At 37.7% G+C, this 26,057-nt stretch overlaps 2 protein-coding genes across 3 annotated transcripts in view; both read right to left on the reverse strand.

Annotated features, from left to right (window-relative positions):
• The window catches only part of arfgef1 (ADP-ribosylation factor guanine nucleotide-exchange factor 1 (brefeldin A-inhibited)), a 67,642-nt gene extending 66,036 nt beyond the window's left edge, over nt 1-1,606 (reverse strand). For both annotated transcript variants that reach the window (XM_066720707.1, XM_066720698.1), the window contains exon 1: nt 1,259-1,606. In XM_066720707.1, coding sequence (XP_066576804.1) covers nt 1,259-1,382 — 124 coding nt within the window. In that variant the 5' untranslated portion in view covers nt 1,383-1,606. The remainder of the gene's footprint in view (nt 1-1,258) is intronic.
• A 6,170-nt stretch (nt 1,607-7,776) lies between these two features.
• Nucleotides 7,777-26,057, reverse strand: part of cpa6 (carboxypeptidase A6) — a 40,602-nt gene continuing 22,321 nt past the window's right edge. Inside the window, exons 3-11 of the mRNA XM_066720781.1 lie at nt 19,471-19,595; nt 18,358-18,472; nt 16,243-16,344; nt 16,052-16,156; nt 13,848-13,958; nt 13,377-13,467; nt 11,191-11,393; nt 10,647-10,731; nt 7,777-10,041 (exon numbers count right to left, since the gene is read on the reverse strand). Coding sequence (XP_066576878.1) covers nt 9,854-10,041; nt 10,647-10,731; nt 11,191-11,393; nt 13,377-13,467; nt 13,848-13,958; nt 16,052-16,156; nt 16,243-16,344; nt 18,358-18,472; nt 19,471-19,595 — 1,125 coding nt within the window. The 3' untranslated portion in view covers nt 7,777-9,853. The remainder of the gene's footprint in view (nt 10,042-10,646; nt 10,732-11,190; nt 11,394-13,376; nt 13,468-13,847; nt 13,959-16,051; nt 16,157-16,242; nt 16,345-18,357; nt 18,473-19,470; nt 19,596-26,057) is intronic.

The raw sequence follows: 26,057 nt of genomic DNA on the forward strand, positions 1-26,057 counted from the left end.
GCCATGGGCAGATGGCTGGTAATTTATTTCTGTTTAAAGCCAGGCACTGGACTGTGGAATACAATCTTCAGCTCCTATTATCAGCATGGGTTATATGTGAAGAGGCACTTGTGTTATCTCAAACTTTTTGTTCAAAATGCAAGCTGTGGGACACTGGATTATGATATGTGGTACATGCTCTAATTCTTTTAAGCGGTTTCCTCGCAGTTGAGTTGTTGGGATTTTGGTTTTTATACCATCACTTACACACTTCAAACGAGAAATACATTTGAATGAAACAGATAGCCCATTTCAGAACAAGACCAGTTGAGAAGCTGGCCACAATAAGCCCCTGTGTCTAGCGTTTCTACAACCTTTCCACAAGCACGCAGCATACACAGATACATCCAATGGGTTTGTCGTCTCAGTGGCTTTCCTGCCATTAAAAGCCAATCCATCCATATTGCTTTTGCATACCAGCAGGCTTTGTGCCCTAAACCAGCTGGACAGGTCCGTCCCACCCGGACACACAGTAACCATCCAGCGGAGCGGCGCCCTGCCCGCCTTCACGCCCTGCCATCGCGCTCTCCTCCACGGCAGGAGCGGAGCAACCACTCCGCCAATGGGCTTCAGAAACAAACCCAATGCATGCACAATCATGTCTAGTGCACCCTGGTTATGCAGGCATCTGATCATTATTATGATGTCTACCTGCTCACCGGCTCCGTAGCCCCAAAACAAAAGAATTTTAAATTGAAACCTCAGTTCCTGTCAATCCTCCTGCTGATGGTAGCGAGACCATGATAATCGCTTCTTAAATGACCAGCATATGGGAGAATGGTTATCCACCTGCCCTTTAAACAGTGTATCCCTATTCCTGAACTTGTTTTTGTGCGCATTTGAACAGTAACGATGGTGGCAGAAGCAGACACGCACTCCTTTATTTGCACCATTTCCCCCCGTCTCGGATAGCCAATTAATGTTTAATAGCCGTCTCGCTATCTCTCTGTGTGCGTGTCTCTCCTGATGAATGGTTTTCGGCCTTTGTCCCTGGGCTAAAATAAAGAGACATGTTAAAAGGAGATACTGCCAGCACTCATCGCAGCTCTTCCTCCTTCCTTAGCTGAACAGCACACATCGCATCACCATCTCTCTCTCTCTCTCTCTCAGTCAGGGCAATGCAACATTTTTCTCAATCCCACATCCACACAACCCCGGCGTGACGTGGGCCAAAACTAAATGACAACCCCCGTGTGCACGTCGCCCAAATCCAACTCACCTAATGCCACCTCGCAGGCTTTGCGCAGCTGAGAGTGGTGAGCCTTTTTCACCTCCTTGTCGGCTAAAATCTTCTCCAGAGCCCGGGTTAAAAACATGTTTTTCGTCTTTTTCCCTTCATACATGACGCGCAGGACGGGGCTTGGGCGAGAAGTACCGGTCCCGGGGTCCCGATCGGTGTCGTTCCTGTCGCCGGTTAGACAAAAGGGCAAACGGGTGGGCCAACGATAAAAACGCACATCAATGCAGAAGGTGGGAGAAATTCACACGGAAATCCCTCGGTTTTCCATTAGCAACCTGCCTGCGCCATGTTGGGAGGAAGCGACGTCACGCACGTCAAAACGGCCGCAGTGAGTGAGTCAGGCAGCGCAGGGAGGGCGGAGAGAGAGGGAGAGAGAGAGAGAGAGAGAGAGAGAGAGACTGGGCATGTGCTGCACTTCCTTGTTCACTCCTGCAGTTGGGTGGATGAAGGGTGTAGGTGGCAGGTCATAGTATTTACAAAGTCTAGTTCCTTGTGTGCAGTGCTGTTGCATCCGCAGTGGACTGCAGCTGCAGGTGAAAGCAGGGCCCTATGTGTGACCTGCATCATGATCCAAAGTGTGTAGTCACTGGACTTCACGTATTGAAAAACATCTCCTCTCATCTAATTATAGGTAGTGCTGGTAGGTTTGTTTTTAAATCTGTGCCCTCTCTGCAACTGCAAGAAGTGAGGGAAATGTATGGTGTTGACTTTAGAAATGCAGAGATTTTTCAATAGGTCGCATAAGAAAATGGTATAAGTTAAATCATGAACAAGTGCAAACACATGGTTTTGAAATAAACATCTCAAGGAAGGAAGGAAGGAAGGAGGGAAGACTGCTTACCAATTGTCAACAGTCTTCAGTTGTTTAATACTTGTTTTGAGTGTAGAGATACATGGAGAACGCCTTTTCAGTTTGATACATATATTTTTCTGATATTAAACATTCCTCATGAATATTATTTTACATATATATATAGCTATAACACTGATCTTGTCTGATATTAGAAGCTAAACCAGGCTGACAAAGACAAATCAGTCGGCTGTTTTAAATGGTATAGGTGGACCAGTTGGTGGTATGATTACTTCCAGATAAGAAATTCCAAACCACTCCCAGTATATCACACGAGGGGTTCCCTGGCCTGGTCCTGCAGGACCTCCTACCCTGCTGGTTTTCATTCCAACTGAGCACTCAATGAATTAATTGAACTAATCATTTGATTGCATTTGACTTTTTAAATTGTTTAACTGATAGAAAGTTGGTTCCTTAATAAGAGATGTTCCTTATACAATTGCATACATAAAAGCCCTACTAAATTAAAATTAATTAATTAAAAGGAAATTAAATAAATGTAGTGTTCAATTAAGTAATTAAGTGATAAGTAAAAAGTGCTCAGTTGGAACAAAAAACAGTCTTCCAGGACCACGGTTGGGAACCCGTTTCACACTATATGACTGTGTACGGCTCCACTTCACTGGTGCCTCTGATTTAGTTGAAAGTTCTGTCAGCTTCTTTTCTAACCTGGTTGGTTACCTTGATCTGATATAGCTCTGTTCTTGATTATGTTATTATTATTATTATTATTATTATTATTATTATTATTATTATTATTATTATTATGTATTTATTGGCAGACACCCTTATCCTGTAACCTAATTTATTGATAATAGACTTTAGAGTATATCAAGTCATTATTATTACTATTTTTGTTATCACAGACACATTAATCACCACTTTACTGGACTTTGGTACAAAGGAGACACAACAGTTACCTTTTTCCTTTGAATATCTAATTTGCTCTTTAATGATGTACAGGTATTTAATGTCTTGTATTTTCCTCATTCCCCTTGAGCTAAGGGGCATTCCTCTTTTAAACATGCTACAACCTGGTGAATTCATATTGTAGAAGTAACAAATGTTTAAGGTATTTCTCAACTCGCTAGACTAGGGGTAGGCAAGCCCAGTCTTTGAAGGCCCAAGGGCTTTCTGATTGAATAGAATAGGAACATTCTGCCCAATCATCAGAAAGGGACTGATACCAAATCTTCCCTACAAAGTGTCCCTTCTTTGTAGCTATATGTTCCTTTGCACGATCTTAAAATAATTGCACGTGTTATATTAAAGTCATCAATAAAATCTGATAAACATTAATTAATTAAACTGAAGATCAAGAGGTGAACAATCACAATCTCATGTGTCTGGCAACAAATGCACTTTCCCAGCATTCATTGTTTTGCCTCCCTCCTCCACCCCAAACATCACATTTGCAGCAGCTCCTTAGCTCATTCTACCTAATGTGGGGGGCTGCATAGCAGCAAGTAAACTATTTCCATTCTACTACACATGTCTATTGGGGTTGTCTGAATTCCTGAAGTATATTTTTGTAAATATCTTTCTGTTACTGTAGTTTCATTTCTGATACACAACAAATCAAAACAACAGCTGCATTGGTGGTTTCTAATACATATGTAATGCTACTGTCATTTGGGTAAGATGGGAGTGCTCACAGTAATAAGTGAATTTGATTTTCTTTTATTTCATTTCTTACTTGTGTGTGTCCTTTCATTGGGGTTCTGTTTAATTCCTTTACTTCTGCTTATTCCTATGGCAACTGACTTTGCAGTTATATTTTGATTTGAAAACAGAAGCTAACAGCTGAATGAGAGGAAATTAAGTAGGGAAGTACAAAGAGATGTACTGTAATACAATTCAGACCAGACGCACACTCTTCCCCTATTGCTCTGGTGAAAAACACTCCTGGTAATTTAAATCATGGCTATAATATATACTGATTTTGCTTCTTTGTTGCATCTGTCATTTTTAGGTAAGGAAAACCATGTTTTTCTCCTGTAATGGTCAAGGGAAATAATTCAGTGGTTTCAAAGTAGACAGAGGACAACTTCCAAAGTGCAACACTAGTTCTACTTTTCCAAACTCCAAGTTAACTTTGGCTGATTTTCCAAAACTAAGCAAATGTGCATTAATTCGTAATTGGTCTCCTACTTTGTGCCTTAAGAAAATGCCATCAGGAATTATTTTAATCAACTCAGATCATTGTGATGCCTTCTGAACTAACATGGAAAGACAAATACTGAAATATAAGCTGTCAATTCATCCACTTCTTTTTACACTTTGGATAGAGAGTGCAAACAGCAGCATTATAACATCTCATGGTAGTCTCTCATTAGCTCTCAGCAATAACACTGTGGGGTCACAAACACCCAGTAAGCCACAAGGTCACTGTCATATCCTAGATTGCAGAGTGGGGATTTGGGGGAAATCCTTCTGAAAGCTCTGCTTGCGCTCAGTAAGGAATCACACATTACAGGATAAAGCTGTTCACTGCCTGACTTCAATTCCCTCGTGGACCTGTGAGGTTGTCCATTGGTTTATATCATGACATTTTACTGTTCAACAAAACCTTCTCTGTTTAATTGTTATAGACCTTATATAATACTTTCATGTGTGTATTCTTCAGATTTGATAGAGTTCACTGTATTTACAATAATCAATAATGCATTTGTATGTTTCCATGATTTTGGTTTCAAGGTTGTTGTTATTGTTACTCATTCACAGACAGAATACAGCATATTTTGCACTGATGTAAGGGTGATATCTGGCAGAAAATTAATGAAATGTGCAGCATATGGACTATAAATCATGTGATTCATGTCTGGATTTAACATGCAAGGCATAGTGTCATGATCTGATGTAAAGAGTGTTCATTAACACAGATTACTTGATCTGTGTACTGTATTTCTGAATGATTAGAACACACAGATATGAATCTGTCACATGAATTGCCCAATTTATCAACCACCATTCATCAATCTATAGGAAAAATTGATATGCATGTCTTTATCACTGAAAAAGATCTTTGGATCATTATTTTGTGAGGTGAGTTGGGATGCAGACATTGAGGGGGGATTCAATTAGTGTGTATGGGGGGTGGTGAAATTCCTTTCGGATTACTATCAGAACAGATGCAGCTGCATATGATTGCTAAATCACACATTACTCCTAATTACTGCCTACTGCAATGGGGACAGACAGGAGAGACATCTTTGCAACTCTCCATTTACACAGCACAGACCATCCATGTCTGAAACTATTATGTATTTGTTAAAATGTACAATAAAACAACATGTTGTGGACTGTATTAATACAGTATGGAGGGAAACAGCTTCATAAAAAAAATCTTATGTCAACCAAACATTTTCCTGAAAGTGCTACACAAAGTGGGTTTCAAGGCTTATGTTATTTTATTTTAGTTATCACTGGCTACATCCCGCAGAAGCACAATTTCTGTCTTTTGTATTTTGTCTGTGCAGAATGACAAAAGGAAGGGCACTAGTACCAATTCATTATTTATTCTCAACCATCAATGAAAAGAGGAATGTGGTCAATTATCCCAGCATTTGTAAGAGTCTCATGCACAGTACACGGAGAACACGTCTTTGAAGACAATGGCTGAATAACTAATTATTCATTTAAGAGACAGTATGTACTCATAACTGCTTGTCTAGATAATATTAATTCAAAGGACAGCAGACTATAAATGAAGAGATGGTAAACAAAAAAGTGAAATGCATGCTGAATCATTAAGGTAGGAAGACGCATAATAACAATTGGAATCCTCAGACTATTTGTCTGCAAACAATATGTCAGTTTTGACTATTTTAAATTAAATTAAGCAGCTGCTTATTAACAGGCAACTCAGATCACACAAACATTCACAATTAATTCAATGGTTTCTTCTTATTCCAAAAAATATTCTCCTAGACTGACAAATTGGTTTCAAACTCATTCACTAACTCCTCTCCTTTTGCTGCTTAATCCTCCTGCTGACCCTAAGTATTGGCCTAGTGATAATCTCATCTCTAACTAGCTCTAGCTCTCCTAATGACTCTTCTTATGTGCTGCTGGTAAGATGACCTTGGTGCAGTAGGCCCAGGTCTGAGGCATGGCTTTCGAGAACAGCTTCATCCTTCTAGTTGGTAAATTACACAAGAATGGCCTAATCTACAAAGACTAAAGTCCTCGAAAAAGCAAGCATGTAATTGATAAGCGTGCCATTGCTGTCACTGACTATGAATACTGTCACACCAAGGAGAAAACTGTTTTAGCACATGTCTGTACATTCTTTCAACTGAGCAAATACAGGGTGTTTTGAACTGAGAATTACACACTTCAGAAGGCACGAGGAGATGGATATTTTTAATGCAATGCCAAACCTTTTAACATGTATGTGTTTAGTTTTTCCAGTGGTTAGAAAGTCGGTGCAGTCAGTGTGGGTTGCCTCTGCTCTCTCTGTGGACTTGTTAACCCCTTTGGGCAGGTACCCATGGCCACAAGTCCCATACTGTGAGAGTTATATACATAAGGTTTATTTGTATTTCCCCAATGAACTGCGTTATATGAAAAGCTTTTCACTCTTTTAGTTTGTTTTGTTTTTAATGAGAGACTGATTAAGACAGATGTCAAAGCAGACATCGAATAGTAGAAATATCCTAAAACATGTTCCAACATGACTGGTAGCTAAGGACTGTCTAGGGCAATGTGGCTTTATTTGTATTGGTTTTGCTGAAATTTCTGACTGCTTGTTAGAAAGTATAAATTACAAAGAAGACGAGTCGTAACACAACCCTCAGGGATTCCCACTGTCAGCGGAGCTAAATCTGAACAGTGATTGATCCGCATTGATTGTGTCTGCTTGGAGAGAGTGAAACCCAATTTATGATGGATTGTGCCTCTACAGTCATTGCAAGTTTGTTCAGTGATATATAATGATTAAGTATCAAAAGATTCATTCATGTGCCACAGTGCGGATCTGGAAGCAGTCTGAACAGCACACCAGTGAATTATTATGCATCTACACAGAAGGAAAGGGACCAAGTCTGGCTTTCCAGGACTGACTCTGACCTTTATGGGAAATGCCTGTGATAAAGTCGACAATAAATGAAATGCATACCAAGTCTGTCTGAGAATAGTAAATTATACTAAGTTATTTGACAAAAAATCTTTATAGAGGCCTAACTGAAAAAAACAGTACCTTTTTTTACATATAAAAAACTTAATGTACAATGGGAGTTAACTGAAGTAAAATTAATGGGATGTTTCAGCATGTTGTTATAGTTTGCTATAAATCCTAGATTTATCAGCAACTAACCATATATATCCCATTAATCTTGCTTCTGTGAAGGTTTGCGTTTTGCTTGTTACAATATATTGTGTGAACACAACAGAACTTTAGCTTAATCCTAACTCATGTAGAAAATGATGGAAAATGGAAGGGGAAAGAATATAGATTTTTATGGTCCATGGAAAGGATTATACAGAACACGTAAGAAAAAGTATACTGTACTATAACTTGGGTTCAGATAAGATCATATAAACATATTTTTCTCATCATTTTTATATTTTATCATGGTTGTGTGTGTGCACCAAATTTGTATTTCATTAAAAAATCTATTGGAACTGTAGGAAAGATATCACAATGTTGAAATGTACAAATATTTATTTTTATTAAACTTACACCATATCCTACTCTAACAACTGTAAAAAATAATATTCATACACATTATAAAGGAATATGAAACAATTGTGAAAAATACGATACATTGCAGCTTAGCACCTTTAAAAATAGCTTTAACACACTATTACACTGCCATTACTCCTGCTTTATAGTGCAGTATATGAAAGTCAACCAACTTCTTGAAGTCATGTTTTTTTAAAAGTTGTAAACATTTCACTAACAAAATTACCCCGCAGTAACAATTTAGCACATAATAAAACCGTAACTATTACAAAATAAACAAAATGTGCCAGATTAAGCTATGAGGATTTTATTAAACTATGTTGTAATATTTGGATCTTAAATATTATTTTCTTAACCTTTATACAAAATGTTTATGCTTTTTCAATGTATCTGTCAATGCCATTGCTTTGCTTCCAATATTGCTCAGAGGAGAAAACGTGAGATTCTCTGCTGTTCCTCAGTACTTACATTAATGGTAGTGGTCAGCACTATTCCATAGACTCTGCCCGTCATTACAGGAATTAAAGCTCAGCCCACTGAAATGTTGCACTTGGTTGAAACTTTCTAACCTGTATGATCAGGTTTTTCTGCTTTTGCAAAATCAGAGCACACTGCAACTACTTTTGCTCTAAACTCCGCCATTGTCATTTACAAACCAAATTAGTCTTTACCCATTGATTGGATTTTGTCTGTTTGGCTTTGTTCTATAAATTGGTGTGGTTTTCTGTGCAATATTAACTGATCATAGCCTCCCTCTGTTGGAAGCCCCTGGTGTATAATTATCAGTCTTTACAAAAAAATCTGCAAATTGAGTTTTTGTCACCTCTGCAGTATGCATACTTAAGAGTCGAATATGCAGATAATTTTTTTTGATTTAAGATATGGTAAAGATGTCTCAAACGTGTGTTTTTCATTGCCTTTTCATAGTATAATCTTCTTAGATTACATAATCCATGAATTATTATATAGAACAAAGCAGAAGACAACAAGAAAAATCTATAACAGAAACCAATAGGCTCAATTATTTTCTTCAAATACAAATAATTCATCTGTAATCTGACAAACAAATTATAATATACAAAGACTCCAGTATGTTGGCTTACTGCAAAGGTATTGCTACCTTTGTTTTCTAAAATGGGTTAATGTGATAGGAACTCACACAGTATTCATGTTCCAGTTATTCATTCATTTGATTGCATTAACTGTTTATTTTAATCTGGGTAGATTTGCATTTGTGTAAAAAAATATGAGCTGTTTAAAAAGTGCTGTCAATACCCAGAATGTGAAATATTCTGTGTATATTCACCTCGTTCCAAGTGCTTGTGCTGAGTGACATGGTTTGAAATCTCAGGCTTTTCAACTATGATGACAGCATGTGGGACTGGATAAGAATAAAGCGTGCTGCCTAATCCCCTTTTTCTCTTTCAAATGTAAACCTTAATGATTTCCTTTTGTTGTATAAAAAATAAACACATGGGAAGAATTCTGCAGTGAATTACAAGCCTTCCTATCCTATGACCAATTAGTCAGATTCCTCTATTATTCTCTCACATAACTTCTTCTCTTTCTTCTTGTACATTACTATTATTATTATTGCTGTCATTTTCATTGTTTTAAACATGAGACTGTTACATTTTTTCTTTAGGAAAATGAAAATATATTATTCCAAAATGGAAGTAACCCAATAAGGATGTTAAATGTAACAAAAAAAACAAAAACGCTTAGAATCTCAGTTCGTTTGTGCCCCTACCAGTGTACACTGATGTGAATTTCAAAAGCATGATTCTTGTGAGACTAATTGACTTGTAAAGCCAGGCACCAACACAGATAAATCAAGAATAGTTTATCTCAAACATTTATAAAACCAAGTTAATTATTTCAATACACTTGCAGTAAAAAAAAATATAAAAATACTGTTAACATACAGAAAACAAAGGTTTCCTGACCAAATATCATAATTGGAATGATATAGCTCTCTTTCTTGTCTGTGTTGTGGGGATGACTGAGTCCAACCTGTGGTAATGATATTGCCCATCACTCAGGAACACTTCTTCAGCAGGCTCAAGGAGATGGTTTTGACAGCCTGAGTGGTCTCAGTACATGTCGGATTAATCAGAGACTCTGGGAGGAGGAATCCAAAATAGCCGGTGTCACGCAACTCGAACGCGAAGGCATAGGGGATGCCGTTTTTGTAGGCCCAGTCCATAGAACTGCCAGAACTCACATCTGAAAACACAAAATACTCACTATTATATCCTGGTCATCTTCAGAGACAGCATTGCACCTGCTGTAATAAAGTTTCTCAACAAACACTTGATTAATTATATTTAAGGTGCAGTGAAAAGGCAGGCGACAATTCAGATAAAAGGATATAGTGGATGTTTATGGCATTTAATGATTAAACCTGGGCAGCAAAAACACTGCAATTACACAGTGATCTCTCTCTTTCACTACTCTTGTCACCATATTAGCAATGAGTTGAAGTTTTATAATGTGGTTTGAATTACTGGCAAGTAATTAGTGATACTGAAAAAAGCATTTGCAAAAAATAAGGCATCCTAAAAACGTTTTACATATTATAGTAATTCTATTATTTATGATTATACTTTTTATCCTACTAATCAATGTCATCAGTTTAATTGGACAATTTACCTATGTTCACAATTTTCAGACTGTTCACATACATTTGTACAGTAATGTATACATTTGTCAATATATAGAACATTTTTTATTCTTTTGCTGAACTTGCTTGTTGGTAGAAAAAAATAAATCTACACACCTGCATCAATCCCTAAAACGTATTTTTGGATACACATCCTTCAGATACTTACACAAAGTAGTTGATGCAGGGCCATATCTGTACTTTACACCATATGCAGAGTAAAGGGCAGCAACAGCATTGTGAGCTGCTGATTCCTAGGAAAATAAATTAAGATTTTTATGTTGATGGCTTTATAGTTATTAAAACTTTCTATTCAGCATGAATTCTGTCACAACAAAACAATTAATTAATCCAATTAAATAATTTATTTGTTGTGGGAGGCAAACACACAATTTTACATTGGGTGCTACACAAATATGCACAACATTATATAGTATAGGCCCCATTTTCCAACACTGGTAAGAGAGTTACTCATGTGTAAGCACAGTACATGTATAATATAGTTACAGTATCATACTTACAGCTCATATACCCGCACAAAATAATTGCACATATAAATTAATTTCAAAAACTGCCTAATGAATGACATTCTACTAAAACATTCTTTCTCACTTTCATCAGCTTTGGGAAATCAGGCCCTGAGTGTGTAATTTAAATTGGGGTCACCAAAGTAAATTTTTAATGAACTGTAAATAGATAAACCTTTAACTCACAACACAGCTGAAATTGGGAATGGTGTCATATTTGTAGGAGTAAGGGTAGAGCAGCATTTGGGCATAGGCGTGGATGGAAATGTAGGCTTTCACACGCCTCCTCTGTTTGCGCAGGAAGTTGGCAACAGCCTTCACCTCCGGCTCGGATTCTGGGAAAGCCCCGCAGTACGTGTCATCACAGGGGTGTGACGAGGCCCCTTCCTCTGGGAGACACAGTGGACAGTCAGGATAAATCCCATTTGTTCAGGAAAAATACTTAGGCCTGGGTTGAATCAAAGCTTTGACCAACCAGCTCTCTGCAAGTCACAAATCCAGCACTTGATGCAGGGGTTTCCATTGTGCAGAAGCTTGAAACTTCAGGCAAACAAAAAGCTGCCACTGAGTAGTAAGTGTTTTCATGTGCAATTGGCTGGCGGGTTGAGGATTTGATTTAATCTGGGCCTCAGTAGAAATGCATTTAAATGCTAAATTAAGGAGAAAACATGTTATATATGCTACTGTTAAAGTGACAGTAGGCAGTGTGTTAGGTAGGCAGCTGCCTGTCTGATCTCACATAAACACATTTATGCCACCTGTAATTCAATGGAAAGTCTTATTTAGAGACTTTCTTATTTATTATTTGAGCAGGCCATAAATTATTGGGGGGGACAATTTAACGTCCAACACTGGGGGGGACATGTCCCCCCATAAACCTACACCTATACTTAGAATATCCATCCATCCATCCATCCATCCATTTTCGAAAACCGATTATCCTGGTGAGGGTCGCGGGGAAGCCGGAGCCGATCCTGGCAGGCAAAGGGCGCAAGGCATACGTAGAATATTTTAAGAATTATGGAGTATATTTCAAGATAATATGACAACTGTCTGCTATATACAAAACTCATTTATTGAAGATACACATTACAGGAATGTTTTTCGTTGTTAAACATTAAAGGATTTGTAATTAACATTACACTCTTATTTAAATTTGAAACCTCATTTAATTGCCTTGTTTCCTTTCTCAAATGCAAATAAACATCCCCAGATATCTTTTGAAAAGGATTGTACAGATAATGAAGTCATAATCCCCATTCATTTTAATAATGATTTAATTAGTGACTCTTCATGCAGAATCCAGAATCTTCAGGGTTGTTTTTGTGTTTTTTTCCCCTCCTATAACAAAAAGCCAAAATCCATCTTTAATGGTATCAGTCTCATTGAACATACTTTGAAAAGTGTTTTAATGTGTTTCTGATTTCTGACAATATGACATACCTTATTTGGCCATGTGTGGAGGAAATAAATACAGCATTTAGTGAGAAAAGAATCAACTGATTCAGATTTAATTTCCACATGTATGTATAGCCTGTAATATATATTTTCATGTCAAATAGAAACATCACTAATTACTGTTTAGTGATTTCTGTTGAAAACTATATTAACCAAAAGTTCAGTGAATATAGTATATGGAAGATATATATTATATAAATACAATACAAATAAGTTGTTTTACATGGGTATTTTAAATTTGGTGAAACTGTTAAATTATTAACATCTTTATCTGCACAGGACTGTACAGAAGAATCATGTTTTTACCACGTCTTACCAGATTTACCACTGTCAGAGATCATTCAACACAGGCGATTATGTGGTGTGTGCAAGCTGTTATAAACGATACACAGTAAAGTTGATTATGTTGCCAAAAAAAGACATCAGTTATTGCATCTCTCTAATTCTTTCTAGCCTTTCTCTGTGGAAAAAAAGACCCTGTGGAATTGAACACACAATTTTAATTAAACTATGGTTATTATATTTATCATAACCATATTCATGACTGTAAAATTAAAACCCAAGGCAGAGGTTTAGATTCACTGTAATGTAAATAGTGTAAACCCAAAGCATACTGATTAATATTTCATGTGCTTAAATATAAAATAAGATTTTTCAGGGCTCAGAGTAGCAGCACTTAGTTCTGATAAAGTGGTGGTCCAGCTGAGATAAATAAATGTCTTCAAAAATAAACTACTCCGTCTATTCAATCAGTATTTTTTAAACAATTGATCAACTTGGACCCCACTGTGATGACCTATGAAGCACTGCAGCAGATATTCAATGGCACATACGAACCACATCAATAGAGTCACTGAAACAACATCCTCCTTACATTAAGTGTCCTACAGAAGCAATACAAATTAATTTCTTACCACACCACTTTACTTTCCAGTTCCTGTTGGCGTCTACACCACGGCAGTAATATTTTGCATTTTTAGATCTAGTTTTCCTCCAGAATCGATCCTAAACAGAAAAGAAAACATTCAATAAAACTAAGATATTTGTAAACCTCCAGTTATGCCCTGAGACCATATTTAAACAATAATTAAAAGCATTGATAGAACAGTTTAACATTTTCTAACTCTTTTTCTATCTATTGTAACCAGCATTTATTCAAATAATTTTGTTTCTCTGATTTTATTGAATACTACTAAAATGTTAAATAAAGTTTAGTAGTATTCAATAAAATTCAATAGAAATGCTTGGAGAAACAAGCCTGGTTTACAAGAAAAAATGTTTTTGAATAAACAAAAATAGGTATGTTAAATTAAAATATGGTCCAGCTATTTTTCTTTTTTTAATAGACGTAATCTAATGCTTAAAGTAAAAATGTATTCAATTACCGTTGTCCAGCTGAAATGGTAGCCATCAACATTAAAAACAGGCATTATGTAGAAATACAGCTGATTCATCAGTCTTCTCATTAAAGGGTCATATTGGTATGACTGCAATGCCTAGAAAAAAAAGACAGAAGGATGATTTTATAATTGCTGTTTATGACGTATACAAATAGAGAGCAAAGTGAAGCTTAAATTTTGTCAGTCACTGAATAAGCTCCTCACTGAATACCAAGGCAGTTCTCCCACTGCGCCAAAAAACACAAAGCCTAGAAAGACAAGAGAGCTTTCACCATCTTCCATGGCTGTGAACTTAACAAATATGGGAAAACTCTTGATCTGCACCAGTGATTAACACAGCTGCCTCCCACTGCTGAGAGAGAGAGAAAAAAATATAAAAGTGTGATAGAACGGGCATCATGGGGCTTGTTCGAAAAGCTGAAGATTGTTTGCTTAGCCGTGGTTATGGCACTAGAAGCTGCTCTTAGGTAGATTAAAAATGGATAGATCCTTATCAGATTTATTGCAAAGCATTTACAGGCTATTTGATGTATGATACTAAGTTATTATCTTTGAAATGGTGATTTCCATTTCATTATAAGCTAATTTGTGTAGGATACCATACAAATGCAGTTGTTACATAAAGTTAATATGTGCTACCATAAATTCAGAACAGCTGTCGAAAATAATGAACCTAACAACTATATATATTTTAGAATATGTGTCCTGAAATGTTATACTAAATGTTATACTAACGTTTCACTATAACCTATTTAATTACTGACCTGTTAACCAGGCAGTGCATGAACCACAACAATAGCCAACACCAACATTTCAAGATAGGCCCATGAAAATCTAAACCTGATTCAATTTAGAAAAGCATCCTTAACTTTAATGAAAGCCTAAGTTTACCTGGGACTCTAACCCATACCAAAATGTAACCCTAATTTGATGGCGATATATATTTTAAATGCGCAACAAGCATAATAATCTCTATAATCTCCTCCTTCTTTTAGAATTAAAAAAGCTTTAACATGTTCTTTACATAAATGTTACATAAAAATACTGAATGTTATAATTTTCAACGGTCACACAAAAGTGGTCTCCACTCTAAGCACATTGTCAGTAATAACAACAGAGCTCTCGAGTTAGTGAATTGGAAAAAGAGAAACTCAGGAGAGACGGATAATCTGCCTGACATTTGACAGGTTGTAATTATGTAGAGATCTAAATGAATGTTATAATTACTCTGCACTGTGAAAAGAGCACTGCTTACCCTTCACATTATCACAAGGGGTTTTAGGAGATCATGTACATAGTGTGTTGAGTTTATATATATATATATATATATATATATATATATATATATATATATATATATATATATAGAGAGAGAGAGAGAGAGAGAGAGAGAGAGAGAGAGAGAGAGAGAGAGAGAGATGTAGATTGTATTTAGAACAGAAGTGGTGTGGAGCAAGAACATGGTACATTTAACAAACAGTGAAGTTAAATTTATTTATTAATTAACATATTAATTAAGCCCCATGCTACACGGTGCTGAAGAATAGGATTACAAAAAGCGGATTTGCCTGAAGTAATACTGCACCTCTAATCAGGCCTGGGCCTGGGTTAATCTGTCTTTCAAAAGTGTCAGCGGTCTGCCACATAGTGGAGTCCTGAAAGCATGGCGCTTACTTTAGTAACGGCAACGTCAAATCCAAGACAGGCCAGTAAAAACACAGTCATGTGTTTGTTTAAAACAGAAAATGAACTACTGGATTCAGAGACATACAGTTTATAAACTTTATGTGGTAAGGCTGGATAAGTGTATCTGGAATGAATACTCAAGCTGTTGATGTAGAATTCAACACGCAAAGACACTTTACTACGGTGTGGCCACATGTCTTTTGATTACATTTGTTCAAAAGTTTGAAAACTGAAATAGTATATATTTTGACATTATCAGCATATTTTCCTAAAGTGCAAATACATACTATTTCAGTTTTCAAACTTTTGAACAAATTTGATTTTTATCTCAAGGGTTTAAAATATATTCAAGATATTCAATAGCCTTTTGTAAATGTCATATGTTTGTCTTCACAATAAAATAAAAAAAACACACAAAAGTGATTTCCCAGAAAGATATATCTACATGTGCAAATATTAAAGTACGGGACTTTAAAATTACATAGAGAATTAAGTGAACATACTTCTTTCACAAACCACTGACAAAAAGCTGGGCCGATCCATTCCCTGGCATGGACCCCACAGTCAATCCAGACAGCTTTCTTATAGCGGCGGCTTCTCTTTCCTAGCTGGCAGGAGGACAGGATCCAGTTAACAGAGAGTGACGCAGGTTGGACACACAACCTGCCTAATGATTCACATCTTTTGCCCCTACCTGAATCACATAAAGAGGCCTTCCTTCGAAAGACTGGCCGATGGAGAACAAGTCAATCAGGTGTGAGTGTGTTCTGTTCATGTCATGCATCCAGCGCTGAATCTAGAAGAAATGGAGAGAGAAAGGGCCTGGAATAATGATACACAATAATAATAATAATTGTAGTGTAATGGCTTTAATGACACTGTTTGGTTGATGTAATATTTGCTTTGCTTTCTCTGCTTTACACCCTTATGCACCTGTCACCCCTATCACCACTGAGAGATGAAAATAAGGGAGAGTACCCTGCTCAGTATTTTATTTCCTTTTTCTTTTCTTCTTTCCTCTTTAGCCTCAGACTTAATGATAATGTTGATCAACCCACCAACTGCAAATTAAAAACTTCATACAAGAGTTTGGAAGGAAGAATCCAGTGTCCACTAAAACCCCTCCATCACGTATTATACCTGATGCTAATGTGATGTGATCCAAGCCTTACTGTATGACATGAAACGTAGTCAAGAACAACTCTTTGGATCCTCTCAGAATGATCAGATACGGAATTGACTTCTTTACACAGAAATAATACCGGTACAACATCACTAGAGGGCACCAAAATACTAATGTAAAAAATACAAAAAAAATAAATAAATGTAGGTATTTTAATGATTTAATAATATTATTATTATTTCAACACTATATAACATTTAGACCCCCTTGGGCTCTCAAGCAAATATGTGGCAATGCAGGGAAACTGCTCTTACTTAGATGCACTATTTAATTATGGGTTTAGAAATCGTGTTGAAAACAGTCTCCTGCTATCCTTACAATAATGATTAGACGAATGCAGATAACTCCAGTGTGAACGAGTGATTTGTAGTTCAGGATGTCACATGCAAATACAAAAATCTGAGAGGTGTAATTACATTGACAAGAGTTCAATGCAACGTAAACAATTAATGTCGCAGCAACTGTGAATACTACCAGCCCAGCTTGTTATATACATTACGGGTGGGTCAACAACCAGGTCTGGTCTTGACTCCGGTGCTTCAGTTAAGGATTAATAATGCAACTTAAATCAAGATGTCACTGTTCAATATTTATTACAAATCACAGTATAAACTCTGTGTCCTGAGCAGCCGGAGTACAACGCAGTTCTGTGTCTGAACAGCAAGGATCTGTTTTCATGCAGCACTGCATTCCCCCTGGACGGCACGATCGTTTCTGAAGGACCTGTAAAGCACATTCCAGGTACCACACAGATGCTATTTTCAGGGACCCTAAAACATGTTCCAACATACAGCATTACATTTTTCGATCCCCACTGTATAAATGTCTAATAAGTCATAAACAAAAGCAATACTTTTTTGTGTTGTTAAGACAGGTAGTTATTTTATCACATAAAAGGTATTTACTAGGTGTGCTTGTAAGGCACCGAGGACATGCAACAGAGGAATCTGCTCTGTTTAACCCCTTCAATGAATGTCAGCAATCATAGATCCATAAATATTAATAAGAAGAAGAATATAGTCTGGTAGTAAGGGAAAATAAAGCACATAGCTATCATATCTAAACATACTCCAAAGAACTGATATTCTGTCACACAAATGTAGCCCTGCATCTCTGTATATTTTTGTCCATTCGTCCCTAATCGACTTGCAAAACAATATTATATATTCATGGTGACGTTCAAGAATAAGTGCATAAGTTTCAAGTGTGCTATTCATTATAATGCAGAATAGTAAACATGTCACCAGCAAGTTGCCATATATATATATATATATATATATATATATATATATATTTCAAGATCCTGAACACTGGGAGAATGTGGTGTCATCACTCTATCTTGTGTTTGCAACTAGTACACAATATATTAAAAATCCCAATTTGACACTTCTTGGAAGCATCTTATTGTAATATGAAATTCAGAGAAATTAGCTTCTTCCTACATCAAATAGCAGAGGGACGAAAATAATGCGTGGAAGCAACTACCACCAAACTTGGACTTTTTGTGATTGGGTCTTCCTTTTCACTGTTTTAATTGAATGTGTGACAAATTAAATTAAACAATACATGTAAATCAATTATCTGCTCCATTATCTTCAGATGATGGGGTTCTCCTCCTCTACATACCTCTTCTAAAGAGTGATACACCTCATAATCGTACTCCGATTCTGATCTGCGCTTTCTGGAAGACCGATACCCCGTCTGCTTTTCAATTTCCTTCTGGAGGTTCGAGATAAGAACCCTGTGTAAGACATTAAAGAAAAAGAGAAAAAAGCTTATTGCTCAGAGCAAAGAATTTCTGTAAGATAGATATCACATTTTGCCTTCCTTGTTCAGCCTTTTCCTTTAAAATGAACAACAAGTAAAGGTATAGTTGGCTAGGCAGGGCATCCTTCACTAATCTGAAATTTCTCATCAAAAATCTCCTAAAAAGCCTTTGGACATCAGACAGTGTCCAGATCAGATCAGCTGCCAGAAGGAGCAGCTTATCTGGACCTGGAGGCACAACAAGATTTATTGTTCTACATAGATGGAAAAGCTCAAGATATGTTTGTTAAAAGCAACCATTGCCTTATCATTACGAATAGGTCACCCATCCACTTTAGTCTGACATTTATGCTGAAATCCCTGTTTGTTTGTTTTTTTAATGTTAGGGATGTTATTTATTTTAAAGGTTAAGTGCTGCCTGCACTAAATATGTAACCATTTTACTTTTCTTTTTTCTTTTCTGGAATGAAAAAACAAAGAATGTTAAAACACACATATGAATTAATTAAAAAAAAAACATTTCACTAACAAGGATTTTGTCAATATTGAAGTTCAGAATGAGATGGACAAACTTGTGCAGCAACTGGAGTATATATATTTATATAGGATATATATATATATATATATATATATATATATATATATGGATATATATATATATATATATATATATATATATATATATATATATATATAAAAAAAAAATGATCAATATATACTTTTGAATTTTCACAAAAAAATCTTGTTTCTTTATATTGTGGTTTCTTTGATAACCCCCGGAGGATTACAGGAGGGGAAGATGAAAGTGTGTTTGTAAAAATGCACGACTGGGTCTGCGTGTGTAAATCACATGTTTTGACACTTATCTAAAAACTTGACTTGGAAAGCAGATGTTCTCATTCCTTGCTACCTCAGATAAATGTATTAATGAGACAGTACCTCCCATAAACATCAGTCCAAAGCCGTACTTACTTGTAGTGAATGTTGGCTTGCCGTAGGCGGGTCCTGAAGGTGTGGGATCGGTTTCTCTCTAAGTGGATATCCACAGCACTGTCCTCTCTGATGAAAGACGGGCTGTTGGGCTGCCAGAGGTCCACCTGTAGTGCAGGAACCAGCCTGTAATTCACGCATTTCACCTCTCAATGACAGATTCCTGCACTTCACTGGTGGGCCAGAAAGAATGGATGTAGAAAACCTACAGTGTGATTTATTTCACTGTGTCACACTGCCTTTACCAAAAAGCCTGTCTGGAAGATGGTGAAATCAATTCAAAATGTAATTCATTTTCATGCTCTAGATATCGTATAGCTTTGTTGGGATCTTCTTTGTACAGAAATGCCATGTTGTACCTCTGAATACATACCGTTTCTTACTGTCAGTGAGGCTGGGGACACAGTGTGGATCAAGGTTAGGGATGCACAGTAGATGTCTGCCGTGTTTGACTTTGTTTCCCCAGCCAGAACTACAGATTGTACTCTGAGAAGCTGCATGATCCATAAGGCAGGGCAAGAACCACAGGTGTGGATAAAATGACACACCCGAGCATTGAAAAGTGTCGGAGGTGAAGAATGAGGAGAGAAACTGAGAGAGTGTTTAGAAAGAGACAGATAAAGGGAGACAGAAATAAAGAAGGAAAATGAGGAAACAATTACTCCTTTTTATGATTATGTGTATGTCGGGTATCTTATTTCAAGATTCAGCAATTGTGTTGAGCTGCACAGTTAAAGGACAGATGTTGGTCTGTTTTTCACTTAAGTACTACATTTGATGAATTTAGTTTGAGAAGCCCCTGACTGCAAAGATGCCTCATCACATAACAGAGTCACAGTATTATATATTCCACAACATAATTGCTCCCTTTGGGACTGTCAATATTTTGCAGGAGTGTTTAAGTACATGAACGACACTGTGGCTCACATAAGTATTCAGTTGCTTCATAATTCAGCAGTGCAAAAAATAACATGAACAGTTTCTTCAGCAGCATGTTGGCATCCCAAATATTTATGTGAGAAATCTTCTAGTAGGCATTGTGCCAGGTGAGCACAGAGCGATATTTGGCCTTTCCACCAGGTAATAAACACTAATAAACAAAGCATCCTCTGACTCTGCTTTAACAAAATGTAAGGGTACATAGAGGACTTGTTTGTGTAATGAGGAAATCTATGATGACTTCACCTCAATGTAATTACTAATAAGGCAGAACAGTCACAGGGTCCCATAAATTGGTGATAATTAAAGTATTTTTTATTTCAGTAGCACATGCAGAAATCACTGTACTTAGTTTGTTGTGTCAGCATGCTTTAGGAATGTCCCGTTTGTAATACAAGCAAGAAAGGAATAAGAAGTGTATTTGCCTTGGTACTATATATATACACCGATCAGCCATAACATTATGACCACTGACAGGTTAAGTGAATAACACTGATAATCTCGTTATCATGGCACCTGTCAGTGGGTGGGATATATTAGGCAGCAAGTGAACATTTTGTCCTCAAAGTTGATGTGTTAGAAGCAGGAAAAATGGGCAGCGTAAGGATCTGAGCGACTCTGACAAGGGCCAAATTGTGATGGCTAGACGACTGGGTCAGAGCATCTCCAAAACTGCAGCTCCTGTGGGGTGTTCCCAGTCTGCAGTGGTCAGTAACTATCAAAAGTGGTGCAAGGAAGGAAAAGCGGTGAACTGGCGTCAGGATCATGGGCGGCCAAGGCTCACTGATGCACGTGAGGAGCGAAGGCTGGCCCGTGTGGTCCGATCCAACAGACGAGCTACTGTAGCTCAAATTGCTGAAAAAGTGAATGCTGGTTCTGATAGAAAGGTGTCAGAACACACAGTGCTTCGCAGTTTGTTGCGTATGGGGCTGCGTAGCCACAGACCAGTCAGGGTGCCCATGCTGACCCCTGTCCACTGCCGAAAACGCCTACAATGGGCACGCGAGCATCAGAACTGGACCACGGAACAATGGAAAGGTGGCCTGGTCTGATGAATCACAAGTTTAAGGTGTTGACTTGGCTTCCAAATTCCCCAGATCTCAATCCAATCGAGCATCTGTGGGATGTGCTGGACAAACAAGTCCGATCCATGGAGGCCCCACCTCACAACTTACAGGACTTAAAGGATCTGCTGCTAACGTCTTGGTGCCAAATACCACAGCACACCTTCAGAGGTCTAGTGGAGTCCATGCCTCAATGGGTCAGGGCTGTTTTGGCGGCAAAAGGGGGACCTGCACAGTATTAGGCAGGTGGTCATAATGTTATGGCTGATCGGTATATATATATATATATATCACAGCCGGAACAGTAACAACTAATCAGTGGAAATGATAACAGGAAAAAGATGAAACACCATTACCCATAATATCAGTGGCATGGAATGAAGGCTTGAGCTACTGGCACCTATCAGTAGTTTTCTCTGTATCTGTAGTAGTAAACCAACACAGCACACTTTGTCAATATACTGTACTCTGGAGAAAGGAGCTCGGGCGCTGTATGTCTTTCTCTCTCTCAATGGGTGCCTTGTCAGAAGAGGCATCATTTGTAGCCATCCTGTGTGATCTGAAGTCCATGGACTTTGGGCATGAGGCCAATCCCACCCCCCCCCCTGTTTTTTGTGAGTACGCAGGCAAGACTTGCTTCTTGGTTAAATCAGGAATCCACACAGCAAGCTGCTGTTGACATGACTCACCCTGCTCTACAGACAGCAGTCAGCGCAACAGTATTTTACACTGTGATCTATGGTTTAGGGTTCAGAATTGAGAAGAACAAACCTGCTACCCCCCACTCCCCCATCAAAAGGCTTCAAATTAAATGGGTTTTGTGTATAAGTAGGTTGACTTTATATTGCTTCACAGGCTTTATCAGAATAGATTAGTAAATGCAAAGGAATAATAATAATTATTAAATATATACATCCAATTCATTTCACACATATTTTCCTAATGTGAAATGCAGGTTCATTATGCAGAAAACTGAACAAAGTCAGATAACACACTTTCCTTGCTATGTTTTACTTGACCTACAGTATTTTACAAATTAAATTACATCATGTTCTGAGGGGTTCAAAACACTAACTTACACTAACACTAAAGTGTCTGCAATGAAGACAAAATGAAGTTTAGCTACAATGTTAATATTACACAAAAAAAGTTGAACTGACAATAAAACATCTATGACAACTCTTTTAAAAAGTATATACTCTACTTATCCTGATGTTTACCCTGAAGTTCTGTGTACTCTCTTTCCTTTTGCACTGAGCCAAGAGATTATAGAATTTAGTTTAGTTAAAATAGATGGGCTGTTAAGCACCACATTTACTTGCTATCAATCCTGAAGAGCCAGAGTTTTGTTAACAGTGATTATAAGTAATACTTCACATTAGCTTTGCACACCTACAGTGAGAACCGTCATGTCTTCATTTTATAGTTTCATCTGATCTGTATTTGGTCTTTCAAATATGTGTCTATGAAGGCCTGTCACAAGACATTATACATTTGAAGGTCTGACAATTTAAATACATACAAATATTTTTTTCTGAGCTTGCAATATATTATTTTCACATATTAAATTGTCAGGCCCTTTGAAATACTTTGGCAGAACTAATGTGGGAATCAGAAAACAGAAGTGCTTTAAAGATGCATTGGATATTCTGTGTTAATATCCAAGAAAATGTATTTAATCACAAGAAACATATGTTTCCTATGCTTGAAATAAGTTAAACGATTCAAACTGGGCACTGTATAGAACAGCAGCAACTCATTTCAATCCCTGAACTAAAAAAAAGACATCAGGCAGGACAACGTACATGATAACTATAAGACTTAAGGCATAAAACTTTAGAAAACTGCTATATGGATAGCTGAGCAGGTGTGTGGACAAACAAATGAGAATATGAATTCACCCCAACTGTGCTAAAGGACACGTCAACAAAGAGATGGCATCTACTACCCATGACTGTGAGGAAGTAATCACAAATACTTTTTTGGGTTCTCACCAGTCACAAGGCACATTATTCTCCGTTCCCATCTAGCCCCCCACTAGTCTTTTACACACCAACTAAGGAAGCAAATTAAAAAATCTTGCAAAGTACAAACATCTTACTTTACAGTCTTATGTTTATGTGTTCGCTGATACTAGGCTATGTACTTAAACAATGTGGAGTGTGGCATGATGGGTTTTAAGCTTCAGAGGCTCAAGTTACAATGTGGACATTTATTGGGGCAGGACAATGTGCATGTAAAATCAGGCATCTAAACACCAGGTTTAAACAGAATGGGAAAAAAAAACCTCTTTCTTTCTGCAAGGATCAGAAAATGCATTACAATGAAAATCACTTTAACCTGCCCAAAACTTACACTACATTCCTGGATAATTTGCCAGAAAGATACTCCACAGGACTCCTCGTTCCCAGTGTTGTCACCAGAAACAGCTTTGAATCTTGGCACGACAGATACATTAGCTTTGGGGGAAAAAGCTGTTGCAGCACAAACACACACGCACACACAGACACAAACACACACACACACACACACACACACACACACACACACACACAGACACAAACACACACACACACAAACACACACACACACACACACACACAAACACACACACACACACACACACAGACACACAAACACACACACACACACACACACACACACAGACACAAACACACACACAAAAGGTAAAGTGTTGGCCTGAACAACAATAAATCTTCTCCAGAACCAGGGAATATATAAAAACAAGAAGGCAATCCCAAGCAACAAACCTCCGGCAGTTAGTTATACAGTAGAACAATTACAAACTCTGTTCAAAGTATTGAGACCACATGGCTCCAGGGTGAAAAACATACAGAATAACACAAGAGATTTATATATCAGCATCCCCTTTTGTTTGAAAGGTATTAGGGTAGGGTGTTGTGCTACCTGACGAAGCTTGCTTTCCAGGTGAGACAGATTGCTCATGTCAGAATATCAGGGATGGTGGGATGTATACAGTGAACTCTCCCTGGTGTACTGTTCCCAACATATTGGCCCTTGTTTCTGTGGCACAGAAGCTTGTCTCTTCACAGAGTTCAGTTTCCATTTTTTGGCCTTCAGTATAGCTGAATGAAACAATGCTAAGTAATGTGTGAGAAGTACAGCTGTATAATCCTAGGAAGACTTCCCAGGGCAGCTTACTGATCGTTCTTCAATTCACAGAATATATTACTGGCATAGAGTGCAGAAAAAAAGAGAAGGCTTTGATCTAAACTGACCAGCTGTAACAGTGCACGATTCAACAGTTATATTTATACTCTTACATTTGAATGTCCAATATAAGTGACATTTTGTTATGCAGCCAGTTATAATGCAGAAAATGGATTAAGTAGTTGCAGACGCACTTCACACCTCAGCAGTCGTTCTGAAATGCTTATGAGGCTCATTGCATCACTGACCACCATGGTGTTTTCACTATATGGTGGAATAACATGAGAAGAGGTTTGAACATGTCCTTTGTATTGATTTGAAAGGCACAGAGATGCCTTTAAGATCACTGGGTACTGGACGGGAGGACTGGAAGACTACTGCGCCCCTACAGGATTGTATCAGACAGGATTGTGGTCCGAATACACTTACCAGCCCCTTGAACATGACCTCTAACTGATCTCACTTCTGACAGGGCACACATCCAGGGGCCAGAACAGCTCCCACTGTCTTTATACATGCGAATGACCTGACACTGAGGATGCCGGCTGATGTGTTTTCCACTGGGTTTCACAGCACGGAGACACACATGCCCAATGAGGATGTGTTAACAGTACCATCAGACCAACAGTCACCGCCAAACACTCCAGGCCACCCCAGGCAGTCAGCGAGTCAGCGAGACGCTCATTAGAGTATCACAGTGGTGCTGAACTTGGCTGAAATTGCCATTAACACATATATCATACGGTTCCAGTTTCCCCCTCCCTGCGCTTTTGAGAAAATCCCCACTGATCAACATTTATAATGTAATCCATTAAACAAATGGGGCTGCATTCATTATAAGCAATTACCACCAATACACAATACATTAGTATGGCTTTGCAATCCTTAAATGTGTGGTACATTAGCAAAGCTGATCCGCATATACAAAGGTGGAGAGAGAACAAATATCCGCGGGTCATGTTGCTCGCATTGTTTAATCAGCATTCTAAGCTTTTAAAACCGTATTCCTTAATCAGTTACAAAGTGAATACCACTGAACTCTGTACTCCTTGTGTTTCAAACTATAACAATGAACCGTGACCATTTGTGCAGATTGGAGTGATCATCTTATGGAAAGTGACCGATGAATCCGTGGAACTCTGGCTGGGCCATTATCTGCACACTCTCTGTGGAATGAACTGCCTCAAAGGCAAAGCTGGCTTTCATTTGTAGTCATAATACTAATTTAAACAAAAATCTACAGCCTGGCACACAAGCCCATTAATGGGTAAATTGGCTTAATGGGTTGCAGAGGGTGATGTACGTTTGTTCAAAAAAGCTTCAGGAGATAAAACTAGGAGGTAGGAGATGTCCCGTGTTTAATTAGGGGATTTA

Source organism: Amia ocellicauda, chromosome 2 (genome assembly GCF_036373705.1).
Source record: "Amia ocellicauda isolate fAmiCal2 chromosome 2, fAmiCal2.hap1, whole genome shotgun sequence".
NCBI classification, from domain to species: Eukaryota; Metazoa; Chordata; class Actinopteri; order Amiiformes; family Amiidae; genus Amia; species Amia ocellicauda.